The 14,086-nt window shown below is 39.6% G+C and overlaps 1 protein-coding gene across 1 annotated transcript in view; it reads right to left on the reverse strand.

The window, feature by feature from the left end:
* The window catches only part of LOC126482081 (facilitated trehalose transporter Tret1-like), a 54,187-nt gene extending 40,647 nt beyond the window's left edge, over window positions 1-13,540 (reverse strand). Inside the window, exon 1 of the mRNA XM_050106057.1 lies at window positions 13,328-13,540. Coding sequence (XP_049962014.1) covers window positions 13,328-13,540 — 213 coding nt within the window. The remainder of the gene's footprint in view (window positions 1-13,327) is intronic.
* Between the last annotated feature and the right edge of the window lie 546 nt (window positions 13,541-14,086).

The raw sequence follows: 14,086 nt of genomic DNA on the forward strand, positions 1-14,086 counted from the left end.
CTTGGTTGAACAAATAATAAATTGAGGGAAGAGCGTGCCGAAACAAAGCAGTGATGGCTGCCTGAAACTGTTTACCAGTTAGTGCCATGGAATCTCAAGAGGTACCTTTTAAAACGAGATCCTACATCAAAACTCACTAAAAGATTCAGATGGAGAACCCCAGTCTGTTAATACAATAGGATACTTTCCGTATATGATTTGGGCATTTGCCAACCAATGGTCTCGGCAAGAAAGCAAAATGCTTGACTAAATCATATGTGGGTTCAAATGGTTGAAATGGCTCTGAGCACTATGGGACTTAACATCTTAGGTCATCAGTCCCCTAGAACTTAGAACTACGTAAACCTAACTAACCTACGGACATCACACACATCCATGCCTGAGGCAGGATTCGAACCTGCGACCGTAGCAGTCCCGCGGTTCCGGACTGAAGCGCCTAGAACCGCACGGCCACCGCGGCCGGCAAATCATATGTGGGGGCATCAATATTAATCACTATAGGCCGTAAACGAATACCATCTTTGTGCACCTTAGGAAGGCCACACAGTCTTGGTGGTATTCTTTCATGTCATCTTAACCAACTCTGAAGGTAACGAAGACGAATTCAGGCGTGTACACGTCTTCTGCAGGACACGTGCTGTAGCGTTGTGATCAATATTCCTTTATATAGAATCACTAAATAGGTCATACAACTTCTCCAAGTGCAAATTATGAGAAAATAAAACAAGGATACCACTATGTCCAGGTCCTCTAGGAGATTTTTAGTGCAGCTCTTTCTTCAGTGGTTATATTACTGCATTGAGGAGGATGTTTCAAAAGAGCATGAGAAGTTTCCCTTCTTATTTCTTCAACAGCTTCCATAGGAAAGCGCCATAGAGCTTCTTCACCACCACTTAGAAAAATTATGAAAGGTAGTGCACTAGGTGACGATCCGGTCTGCCGAGCGCTGTTGGCAAGCAGGGTGCACTTAGCCCTCGTGAGGCAAACTGAGGAGCTACTTGATTGAGAAGTAGCGGCTCCGGACTCAGACACTGACATACGGCCGGGAGAGCGGTGTGCTGACCACATGCCCCTCCATACCCGCATCCAGTGACGCCTGTGGGCTGAGGACGACACGACGGCCGGTCGGTCCCGTTGGGCCTTCATGGCCTGTTCGGGAGGAGTTTAGTTTAGTTTAGTGCACTAGGTGCAGGTGTAAGATTGAGTACTTTACCCAATATAGACAGCGTCACATCAGTCAGATCTTCTCCATGAAGTTGACCATGGAACTTCTTGCAGTATTCCCTGTGGTGGACGGCTGTCATCGCACCAAACGATCAAGTTTTGATTTCTACCAAGAAATTGCATCCTTGTATAACCAATCAAACTTGGCTGAAGTCACTCATTCATTCCAATGCCATGACACAGGAGAGAGAAGTGCTCCAACCTTCAGATATAGATGGAAATAGCATGCAACCTTTGTGTAACAAATTCGCTCCTTGCCAATAGTATGACTGGCCTCCTCAAGTGCAGTGGCAGTCTTAATAAAATGTGCCACTCTGGTAAATTCTGGTATTATGCCATGATCCCGACATCTCGCTAAAAAACGTAAAGAACTTTGTTTTGCTCTATTACCACGCAGCTTGTCGAAACTTCTTACATCTGAGGCCATCTCTTCCCCGAAAAACTGTCTGACATGAAATTTAAAATTTTCCCAGCGAATTAAATGTTTGAAGAGATTTCGAGATTGCATCCGGTCGTTGTAAACTTCTTAATCTGTTAATCGCCGTTTGCCGGCTATTTCTGTACCTTAGTCTGGATTGCTTGTCCAGGCAGCCATTTGCTACATGTGTGTTATCGTGCTAATTGAATGTTGGTGTTTCTAGGCATCTCCTTGTCGCATTGGCTTATTTTACGAGCGTCCTTCTGCTGCCTGATGGGTCAGATACTGTTTTTGTAGTCTATACGTTGAAAGGTGGCTACACTGAGCCACAGCGCCAGAGATTGCGCCAAAGAGTATTATTCAGCCGCCTCCACTGGCAGTGCTTATTGAGAAGTCGCAGTAGGCAGTGATGGTTGAGATGTGGTAGTGTTAAGTTCTTGTCGAGAAGTCGTAGTAGGCAGTGCTTGTTGAGATGTAGCAGTGGTGAGTCGTTGTTGAGAGGTTCCCATGGAGAGTGCTTGTTCAGATGTTGTCATATTGTTTTGATGGGCTAGACACCAGATGTTGTTGGATTAGGGATGCTGTAATGTGCTTTTCGTCAATATATATGTAGGTAAAAAAATTCCTTTTTTTGCATTATATCAATGTCTTGAACAATAATGCCTATTGGTTACAGGTTCAGTCAACAAAGCATCTGGCTCGTGTTCTTGTATTAGACTGTATTTCTGGTTTCTATGTGCAATTATAGTATTTCTGGTTTTTTTAAATTACTTCAGTATAAATGATGTTTAAAATATCTGGTCTTATTGAGGAAGAACCGTGCCAGATGTGTACCTTGAATCACACTTGCACACACAGAACAGCTACACTTGTGTTTTGTTGTTTCGTAGGTTTTATAGTTGCTGCGGACTTAATTAATTAATTGTGTTAACAGAAGTTTTCTCTCATTCTTTGTTATTATTCTATGCAGTCAGATTGCGTACTAATACTAATCAGGGCCAACCGTTTACGAGACTGCGTAACCGGACAGACAGCGGCTAAAATTAAAAATTATTTGCAATCTATTATAATTAAGCCCCCATGCACGTGGCGACCGCTGCTTCGGATCGTCCCTTGGAATTCTTCTGATTGTAAAAATAGCAGACAGTAGTATTGTTGAAGTAATTTGTAGTTTAGTAATTGTAGCCTATATTGCATGTGTAGATTTGGTAATTGTCATTCTTCTAATGGTATTTTTTGCAGAATTTAATTTTTGTTGTCTTGTATACGGGTTTGATAATTTTGTGCAATTGTGAAGATTTCAATTGTTCGTTAATCGTGTTTGAGGGAAGCATTTCGTGTGAATGATATTGTTGGTGATAAAGTGTCATTGTGTGTAATTTTCGTATAGTGACGAGTTTTGTATGTTTTGTAAATGATTACGCGATCGATGAAAAAGGCAAAAATGATGGATAGTCAGAATGACGAAATTGTTGACATGGCGAACTCGCCAACACAGGAGAACAGTATGATGAATAATGAAGTTGAAAACAATTTAATAAGTCGGGAAAATAGTCCGGAACCAATTCAAAATTTTTCACAATCAAAAAATTTTCGGAATACGAGATTAACGACAGAAGATATGGAGCAATTGATGGGTGCAATATTAAATGTGGGATCACAGATACGATCTGAATTTAAAACAGAAATAGGAAGAATTAAAACGAAGATGGAAACTTTGACAGTACGGTTAGGCTTACAAATAGGAACAATTAAAACCGAGATGGAAACAATGGAAACACAGTTAGGCTCACGAATAGGGACATGTTTCAAAAACATGAAAGATGAATCAAAGAAAGAAATTAGAGAAGAAGTACAACCGATTTTGAATGCTCACAATAATAGTTTAATTTCAATAGAAATTAGACAAGAGGAACAGGACAGAGAACAGGAAGAAAGAGATCGCGTGATAGTACAAAAATTTTCAGAGTTAAATTTACAACGTGCACACGATAAGGAAGAAATACTTGAAAGAATCGAGGAATCCGTACCAAATGACAGAATAAATAACTTAACGCAACAGTATGAGCAGTTAACTACTAAATGTGACAATACCGAAACCCGAGTCGCGACACTTACAGAAGACGTAAATAAACAGAAAGAAAAAGTAGGTGACTCATCGGAAAGAGTTGAGGAGATCTCAGATAAACTGACAAGTCTTAGTTTAAGTGGGGACAGAGATTCGGATGATACAGCTCCATTACCATTTGCAGAAACCGAAGAGTACCAGAACATAAATAAACATGTTGAAAATCAGGGAAAATTTAATGAACGCGTTAAAAGGGAATTTGAGGCGTTATGAAAGCAAGTCAAACAAATTGAAGGTGAAATCGTAGGAAAAGACAGCAGAAGAAATTTAGAATCACAGATAGCAGGGGGGTTTGAAGAAAGTAATTTATTTCATTTACGAGAAGCAGCAAGAGAGCACCAGGCGTGCGAACTTGACAATGATCGACATTGGGACAGGGACAGACGTGGTAGGTCTTTGTCGCCACAAGGAGAAAACTTTGACTATAAACACTTCTTAACTGTTCGGAAATTTAAGGTCTTTCGCAATTCTGAGAACGGCATACATCCATGTTCATGGTTAGATCAATTTATGTACGCACTTCCACCAAATTGGCCACTAAGTCACAAACTGGAAATTATGTGCGGCTATTAAAGTCCTCAGGGGATTCACTACACTAAGTGAATATGTGCCGTAGCGTGCACAGGGCCCCGAGCTGTAGTGGTGCTATTTCCCTTTTAGTTTTCTGCACCGCTGCCTTCTCTTTTACTATTCTTTGTATCTATCGAAACAACTCTTCAACTATCAATCTATCTAGAGAGTCGGTAACGAATAACCAGATATGACTAATTTACCCAAAAGTGATTTCGGAAATTAACGTTTGGACTTACTGTATCTTCATCAGCATTCATTCATAGTTTAAACGAAATTTTACCTGTTTATATTCGTAATAATATTACTTCATATGTCGACGATATTCTTATTGCTAAACGTTCTTGGAGTGAGCATAACAAAATTTTGGATTCATTATTACGTATTTTTGCAAGAGCTGGCATTACAGTGAACTTGAAAAAATCTGAATTTGGTCGTTCTCAGGTGAAATTTCTTGGTCATATTATTTCTACAGAAGGTATTCTTCCTGATCCAGAGAAACTAGACGCTATTCGTAATTATGCTGTTCCTACCACAAAACGTGATGTTCGTAGTTTCCTTGGTGTCTGTAATTTTCTTAGACGCTTTGTTAAATTGGACAATTTGGCCACACCTCGTTTATGTGAACTATCTGGAAAGAATTCTAATTGGTGTTGGGATGAGGAGGCTCAATCAGAATTTGAACGACTTCTTGATGCTTTAGTTGCTGCTCCACTTCTTTCACATCCGGATTTATCTAAAGATTTTTGTTAGACAGTATTATTTACTTCGCAATGATATTCTTTTTAAACGAAAATAGGTCGACAACTCTGTTTGGTTAGTTTGTATTCCTGATGAGCAGGTTAATAAACTGATCTGGTGTACACATTTCAGTTATGCACACTTTGGTCCCAGAAAATGCTTTCATAAATTACGAGAAAATTGCTACTTCAGTAATATGGAAAAACGTATTCGATCTGTTCTTGCCAAATGCAAATTATGTCAAAAGGCTAAGCCGCCAACTATTTCTCACAGAGCACCGTTGTTTCCTATCATTCCAGCGAAATTAAAGGACATGGCTGCAGTCGATTTGTTCGGTCCAGTGGTTCGTTCTACTAATGGTTTTGCGTACATTTTGGTAGCAGTGGAATTGACATAAAAATATGTGTGTTTTACACCTTTACGCAAAGCAACAGCTCGTTCAGTATCTAATGCTTTCATCAAACATTTTCTTAAAGACGTGGGTCATGTTGATAAGGTTATATCAGATAGTGGTTCACAGTTTCGTTCTAAAATTTGGCTTCGTACTCTACGGCGTCGTAAGATTAAATCAATTTTCATTTCACTTTTTCACCCTCAATCTAACGCTTCAGAGAGATGGATGAAGGAAATCAATAAATTGTGTCGACTTTATTGTCATCAGAATCACAGAACTTGGGATCAGTATCTTCATATTTTTCAAAACATTCTGAATGAACTCCCTAATGATTCAACCTCTTTACCGCCTATATTGATATTAAAAAATAAAGCACCGACAAATCGCATTTCTGAAATCGTTCCTTTTCCGTCTACACGGAAACTGCGGCATACTGAAGTTGTCAACCTGGCTCTACGAAATATTGCATCTGCGGCTGCTAGAAGAGAGAAATCAGCTAAACGTCCTGGTCGTTTAAAAACTTTGTCAGTTGGTCAAAAGGTATTAATTAAGTCTCATCGTTTGTCTCACAAAGAAAAGGGCTTGTGTCGCAAATTTTTTCTGCTTTATAACGGTCCATATAGAATTCGTAAAATTATTCATGGTAACACTGTCGAAGTAGAAACTCTTAAATCTCGACGCTCTAAGGTAATACATCATATATCTAACGTTAAAATTTTTGTGGAATGAAATACTTCTGAGAAACTAACAGTTATACGTAAACACACGGAGAACGCAAGGATACCGCGCCGTGTTCCGGCGGGGGCACATACTCAAAGCAACAGTCAAGTCTGCGCGAACTAATGCTTCTGTCCATCTGCTGTGTTGTCTTCTGCTGCCACTACCAATTTATGGCCAATAGTTGCATGTAAACACACAGAGAATACAAGGATACCGCGCCGTGTTCCGGCGGCGGCACATACTCAAAGCAACAGTCAAGTCTGCGCGCCGCACAAGGCAGTCGTTGACCGCAAACAATTACTTCCTACGTCACGCGTACCTACAGCTGATCGAGCGCTCAGTGCGAATGCACTGACAGCCGTAAACAAATACTCAGTCTAATTTCTCCGATTAAATCAGTATAAAGCTATAGTGACTTGAAAAATTATGTTATTAATATTCAGTATTTTTCAGGATACGGTTGTATAAAATATTTAAGAACTTCAGGTAAATTCTGTGTGTCTCCGACGTTAAGAGGACTTGCTATGGAGAAAATTTCAGGAAGAATGTAATTTCGAAGAAAAAAAGTAATAAACCAAAAAGGTAACTGTTAATTGAGTTTATTTTTCAGGTAACATATTTCCACTTAGGTACGTACTTTAGACGTAATTTGCTGCTCCCGATTACGTGATTTATACTTTGTGTTAACTGATTTTCACAATGATTGATTAATGAACAGGGTTGTTAATTATGTATATTATGCATCGCTTGGCTGCACTGCTTTTTCACTGCTGTCACATTTTTTTAAATTATGTGTCTGCTGTGCTTATTTATTTAAATTATAATTGTCACCTGATTAATTGTGCTGATATGGTTATGTATGTAGGTTATACTTTGTGATTTATCTGCTTGCGCCCTCATGTTTACTTATTAAGATTACATATTAACATTTATTTGATTATGCTGACATGATGCTAATGACCTGTTTATTATGTAAGATACATATTTGCTGCTTTGCGTATGGATTGCATATTTATGCATTTCTGTTTGTTGTCATAACTACTCTTTAATTTGGTATATAGAAATGCTGATATACTGTGTACAGACATAGAGTTTAGGTTACACTATGGTATTAATTATAGATTGTATGCTTGGCAGAGCCTCGTTATAGGGATTGTGCTACATCCACTTGTTAACATTTTGTTCTCTACTGGTATATTTACTCGCTATTGCATGTTTTGCTTACGCTCAGTGCCTTATATTTTAAGATAAGACGATGAACTGCTATAATTCTACGAACGACATTGGCACAAGAAACTTCATTGAAGTCACATGAGCTGGAGGTTTTATGGAAGCTGTATAAATTTATGCTAATAGGAAGGAAGCTAACGATATGACACACCAACACTAGGTTTAGACCATTGACAGTTATTACACTGCATTCTTCGTGAGCAATTGAAATAGTAAGTGACACTTGACACAAGAAATACTCCACATGTTTGCTTCTGTTTTGCCATGATTCTTGAAGTGGTGTACACACTGTGAAATATTACGAGTTATTCATTCAAAGTCTTATGTGATCTTTCATACCACGTACTCGCACCTACTTACTGAAAGTTATACGAACTAAAGGCTGTTAGAGGTCATGTATGCATTTCTTTTATTTTATGATGGACAAGGTAACCAAAATGTATTTTATAATTCATAATGAGTAGAAGATTTGACTCAGGTGGACTACACAGACGTTGTGTGTGGACACTGTGTCTTCGGATTGCATGGGATGATGAATTGAAGTTTGCACTAGGATTTTATCTGTACTTGTTCGAGGAGACTGACTAGAGGAAAGAGTTGTTATGGAAGTGAAATGATATTGGCGATAAGGTTTATATGTGTTGACGTACTGAAGAGGTATAATTGAGGTATTGAGATTGTGTGAAGTTGATGATTATTGGAGTTTTGGTGGACAAGAGGTAAGGTAAATGATATTGATGATAAAGTTTATATGTATCGACGTAAGAGGTATTATTGAAGTATTAAGATTATGTGATGCTGATGATTATTGGAGTTTTGGTGGATAAGAGGTACAGTAAGTGAGGAGCATATTTTTTTTTTTTTTTTGTTGGTTTATATGGAACAAGGAGGATGAAAATGGCAGACTAGAACACTCAAGTGGAAAGAAGATTGTCTACATACATGCTTTGTTAAATCACTAAGCAGTATACACTTTTTTTGAGAGAGAGGAAGCATTTGCATATTTTGGCACACTGACAGTTGTTCAGCAACCGTACATTTTGATTTGGCTTGGCAAACATTGGTCTTGACATGATGACTACGACGTTGACTAACTATTATTGACTGTTATACATTGCTGCCGCTACTACTTGATACACAAGTTGAACATAAAATTTTGGACAGAATTGCATTTACACAGTTAACACTATTCAATTACACAGTAGTACTTAAATGTGGATGAAAGATGAGTGAGTGTGTTTTGTGTGTTTTCCTTTCCTAATCCCAAATAATTGGTACCGATCTATCTCCTAAATATTATTTTTCTTGTTTGTTGTGGCTTGCACTGACACCCATAAATATTATAGGTTTACTGTTATTTGTTTATTGTTATAGTTAATATGACAATTATCTGATATCATTTGTGTGTTTATTATAATTTGTATATTTAGTGTAAGAGCATTGAGAATAATTTTGAACTGTTGTTCATGCCTGCACTGGTTCAACATTGATGTGTGCCACTTGGTAATGTTTAATTTCTGCTGATAAACTCTGATAAATTGTCTGATTAGCGATAGCGAATATTATGGACTGTTACTTGCACCTGTTCAACATTGCTGAGTGCCACTGTTGGAACTGCTCAACCAGTGATGAGATGTCACTTGTTGCTGTCTGCACCTGTCAACATTACTGGGTGTCACTAATGGAACTGCTTCTACTGAAATGATGTCACTTGTTGCTGTCTGCACCTGCTCAACATTACTGGGTGCCATTGATGGAACTGCATCTACTGAAATGATGTCACTTGTTGGTGTCTGCACCTGTTCAAAATTACTGGGTGCCACTGATGGACTGCGTCTAGTGAAATGATGTCACTTATTGCTCTCTGCACCTGCTCAACATCGCTGGGTGCTACTGATGGAACTGCTTCTACTGAAGATGTCACTTGTTGGTGTCTGCACCTGTTCAACATTGGTGAGTGCCACTAATGGAACTGCTTCTACTGAAATGTCACTTGTTGGTCTCTGCACCTGCTCAACATTACTGGGTGCCACTGATGGACTGCTTCTACTGAAATAATGTCACTTGTTGGTGTCTGCACCTGCTCAACATTACTGGGTGCCACTGATTGACTGGTTGTACTGAAATAATGTGACTTGTTGCTGTGTGTACCTGTTCAACATTGCTGGGTGCCACTGATGGAACTGCTTCTACTGAAATGATGTCACTTGTTGGTGTCTGCACCTGTTCCACAATACTGGGTGCCACTGATGGACTGCTTCTACTAAAATAATGTCACTTGTTGGTGTCTGCACCTGCTCAACATTACTGGGTGCCATTGATTGAATAATACTTATGTAAACTATTATGTAAAATCACATGTATAAAAGCATTTGTATTCCTTACTGTATTTTATATATTAGGTTATTGAAGGGTCAGTGCAAAGCCAAAATTTTAGCTAGTTATGTGATATTTAATTATTAATATTATCTTTTATTTTTGTCTGTATTTTTTTGACGAATTTGGTGGTATTTTCACCACCAATGCTGGCAAAAATACCATCAAATTCTGGCCCGTGGAGGAGGGGCATATGAAAGGTGGCTACACTGAGCCACAGCGCCAGAGATTGCGTCAAAGAGTATTATTCAGCCGCCTCCACTGGCAGTGCTTATTGAGAAGTAGCAGTAGGCAGTGTTGGTTGAGATGTGGTAGTGGAAAGTTCTTGTGAGAAGTTGTAGTAGGCAGTGCTTGTTGAAATCTAGCAGTGGTGAGTCGTTGTTGAGAGGTTCCCATGGAGAGTGCTTGTTCAGATATTGTCATATTGTTTTGATGGGCTAGACACCAGATGTTGTTGGATTAGGGATGCTGTAATGTGCTTTTCGTCAATATATATGAAGGTAAAAAAATTCCTTTTTTTTGTATTATTTCAATGTCTTGAACAATAATGCCTATTGGTTACAGGTTCAGTCAACAAAGCATCTGGCTCGTGTTCTTGTATTAGACTGTATTTCTGGTTTCTATGTGCAATTATAGTATTTCTGGTTTTTTTTTAAATTACTTCAGTATAAATGATGTTTAAAATATCTGGTCTTATTGAGGAAGAACCGTGCCAGATGTGTACGTTGAATCACACTTGCACACACAGAACAGCTACACTTGTGTTTTGTTGTTTCGTAGGTTTTATAGTTGCTGGGGACTTAATTAATTAATTGTGTTAACGGAAGTTTTCTCTCATTCTTTGTTGTTATTCTATGCAGTCAGATTGCGTACTAATACTAATCAGGGCCAACCGTTTACGAGACTGCGTAACCGGACAGACAGCGACTAAAATTAAAAATTATTTGCATATCAAAATTTAATTAAGCCCCCATGCAACGTGCATTGGCCAGGCCTGACAGGGGTGACCGTATTGGCGACACGACATGTTACCTTTTACAAAATTTGTGCTAGTCATTGTTATAATTGACCTTCAAAAATTTTGATCTGTATTTTAAACCATTCTGTTAGTTTGAGACATTTAAATTATTTAAACATTTTACATACTACTAAATTTGTGCTAATCGTTGTTACATTTGACCTTCAAAAATTTTGCTTAAATTTTGTCAGGTCTCTTAAATGACCGTGTTAAATTTTGGGTCTGTAATTTAAAATCATTGTGTTAGCCTGGTATCATTTTGCTGTCGTTTTTAAGTTGGATAAGACATGGTACTTCCTTGAATTCAAGCAGTTCACTCAGTGTTGTAAGAACTACTGATTTATAAAAGATTATTTCATTGTGTTTTATTATTGTAGTTGTTTTTTAAAAATTGTTTAATACATGTGAATAGCTTGCCAAATAATGTCATAACCGTGGGCTTGGGCCTACCATGAATCTCTGTTAATGTGGCATAGTGGAGCTCATTCAACTTCATTAATCGTAATCTGACAATTTGTACGAAATATTTCGTGAATCGGTGGATCCATTAGTGAAAATCGGATCAAAATCCCTACAACAGTTCCTGAGATTAGCCTGTATATGCAAACGACTTCAGTTTGTATACAGAGAGATGTTAACAAAGTGCTCTTTTTCAGAAATGTTTCTTCCTATAGCCAGTCTTCACTTTATGTCCTCTCCACTTCGGTAATTATCAACTATTTTCTTCCCAAATCCGAAAACCCTTATACTACCTTTAGTGCATGATTTCTTAATTCCTATAGCATCATTTGATTTAATACGACTGCATTCTGTTACGCTTGTTTCATTTTTGAGGTTCATCTTTTTCCAATACAGTAGACATTCCGTTCATCTGCTCGTCTTAGTCGTCCGCCGCCCCCTGACAGAATTACAATGTAATCGACAAAACACAAATTTTCTGTTTCTTTCCCTAGAATTTCAATTCAGTTTCCAAACTGCTCCTTGGTTTCCTTCGCTGCTTGCTTTATTCATAGACTAAACAGCATCGGAGTAATGCTACAACCCTGGCTCACTTCCCTCTCAACAACTGCTTCCACTTCACGTCCTTCTACTGTAACTGCTGTCTGGTTTCTGAGCAAACTGTAAATTTCCGCTCCCTGTATTCTATTCTTGCTACCTTCAAAATTTCAAAGAGTGTAGTCCAGTCAAAAGCTTTCTCTATACCTAAAAATGCTATAAATGCATATTTGCCTTTATTCAGCCTAGGATAATTCGTGCGATCAGTGTCGTCTCGCTTGTTCCCATATTTCTGCAGAACCAAGGTCGAGTTCTACCAGTTTTTCCATTCTTCTATACATACTTCATGTCAATACTTCACAACCGTGACTTGTTAAACTCATAGTTTCGTCGTATTCACAGTCTCAGCACCTACCTGCTTCGGAACAGGAATTAACGCATTCTTTCTGAAGTCTGACGTTATTTCGCCTGCGATGTCGGGGATTTGATGTTTTACCGGATTCCTAATGTTCACGGTACACTCGTTAAATGGTCATACGGGAATTGGCTCTGAACACTATGGGACTTAACATCTGTGGCCATCAGTCCCCTACAACTTAGAACTACTTAAATCTAACTAACCTAAGGACATCGCACACATCCATGCCCGAAGCAGGATTCGAACCTGCGACCGTAGCAGTCGCGCGGTTCCGGACTGAGCGCCTAGAACCACTAGACCACCGCGGCCGGCATACGGGAAAATCTCCACTTCATCGCTATCTCGGTGGTACTGTGTCCCATAGCTCGTGCGACGACTATAACACCACGTTCAAACTCCCTTAAATCTTGATGACCTGCCGTGGTAGCAGCAGTAACTGATCTAACAACTGCTCCAGGCACTTGTTGACTTATATAGGCGTTGCCGAGCGCAGTGCCGTATTCAGCCTATTTACATATCTCTGTATTTGTCCCTTCAGTGTGTATCGCCTGATGGTCCCACTCACGTGAACGTTTCCCATAGGCTGATGGTCCAAACAGGCCTCCAAACGCAACTCTTTGAGCTAGCTCTTTGTGTCTCCAGTAACAAATTTATCGCTGAAGACACAAAGGGAGAGCTTAAAGAGCTTCTACCGGCTAATAGAAGTTAACCAAAGTATTAAACTCGCAAAGCATTGCAAAGATAAAATCGCTACTTTAGGAAAGCAAAACTACTGTGTGCAAAAAATGAAAGTGCGAATTGACGTGCAACTTTCAGCATCCTTTCAAGACATAATTCATTCCGATGAACTACTCTTTCAGTTCTTTTGCCGTCTTTCACAGAATGACAATCTTATGAGCAGATATCAAGGTTTTTATTTCTTCACTCTTAATATTAATTCCATTTCCCAATTTCTCCTCGGTTTAATCACATTTTCACAGCAATTATATCTACAATTTTGAGTGAAATTAAATTCCTCAAAGAACACCGTTGTTAAGAGTGGCAGTCTTGCCTTAGTCCCCAAACTGAAAAGAGGGATTGAATTCAGTACAGACCATGATCCAGCTAACAAACACCGGCAGCGCGGATGCGATGAGCAGTCGCTTGCGGCCGACGACGTCGACGATGAAGGGCACCCCTATTTTGGTAGGCACGGTCGATATGGTGAAGCAGGAGATGATCCAGGAGGCCTCGTCCGCAGTCAGCGGCAGCCACGAGCCCGGCTCCTGCAGGCGCGGCAGGATGGGCGACGCCCAGCCGGAGATCATGCCGCTCGTCAGATACGTCAGAGTCGCTGTGGGAACACCCTGCACTCACCCACCCGCAGTCTCTGGTACACACTAGCGTCATTTATTTATCGTATTTACACTACTGGCCATTAAAATTGCTACACCAACAACAAATACAGATGATACACGGGTATTCATTGGACAGATATGTTATACTAGAACTGACATGTGATTACATTTTCACGCAATTTGGGTGCATAGATCCTGAGAAATCAGTACCCAGAACAACCACCTCTGGCCGTAACAACGGCCCTGATATGCCTGGGCATTGAGTCAAACAGAGCTTGGATGGCGTGAACAGGTACAGCTGCCCATGCAGCTTCAACACGATACCACAGTTCAACAAGAGTAGTGACTGGCGTATTGTCACGAGCCAGTTGCTCGGCCACCATTGACCAGACGTTTTCTATTGGTGAGAGATCTGGATAATGTGCTGGCCAGGACAGCAGTCGAACATTTCCTGTGTCCAGAAATGCCCGTACAGGACCTGCACCATGCGGTCGTGCATTATCCTGCTGAAATGTA

This window comes from Schistocerca serialis, chromosome 5, assembly GCF_023864345.2.
Source record: "Schistocerca serialis cubense isolate TAMUIC-IGC-003099 chromosome 5, iqSchSeri2.2, whole genome shotgun sequence".
Lineage (NCBI taxonomy): Eukaryota > Metazoa > Arthropoda > Insecta > Orthoptera > Acrididae > Schistocerca > Schistocerca serialis.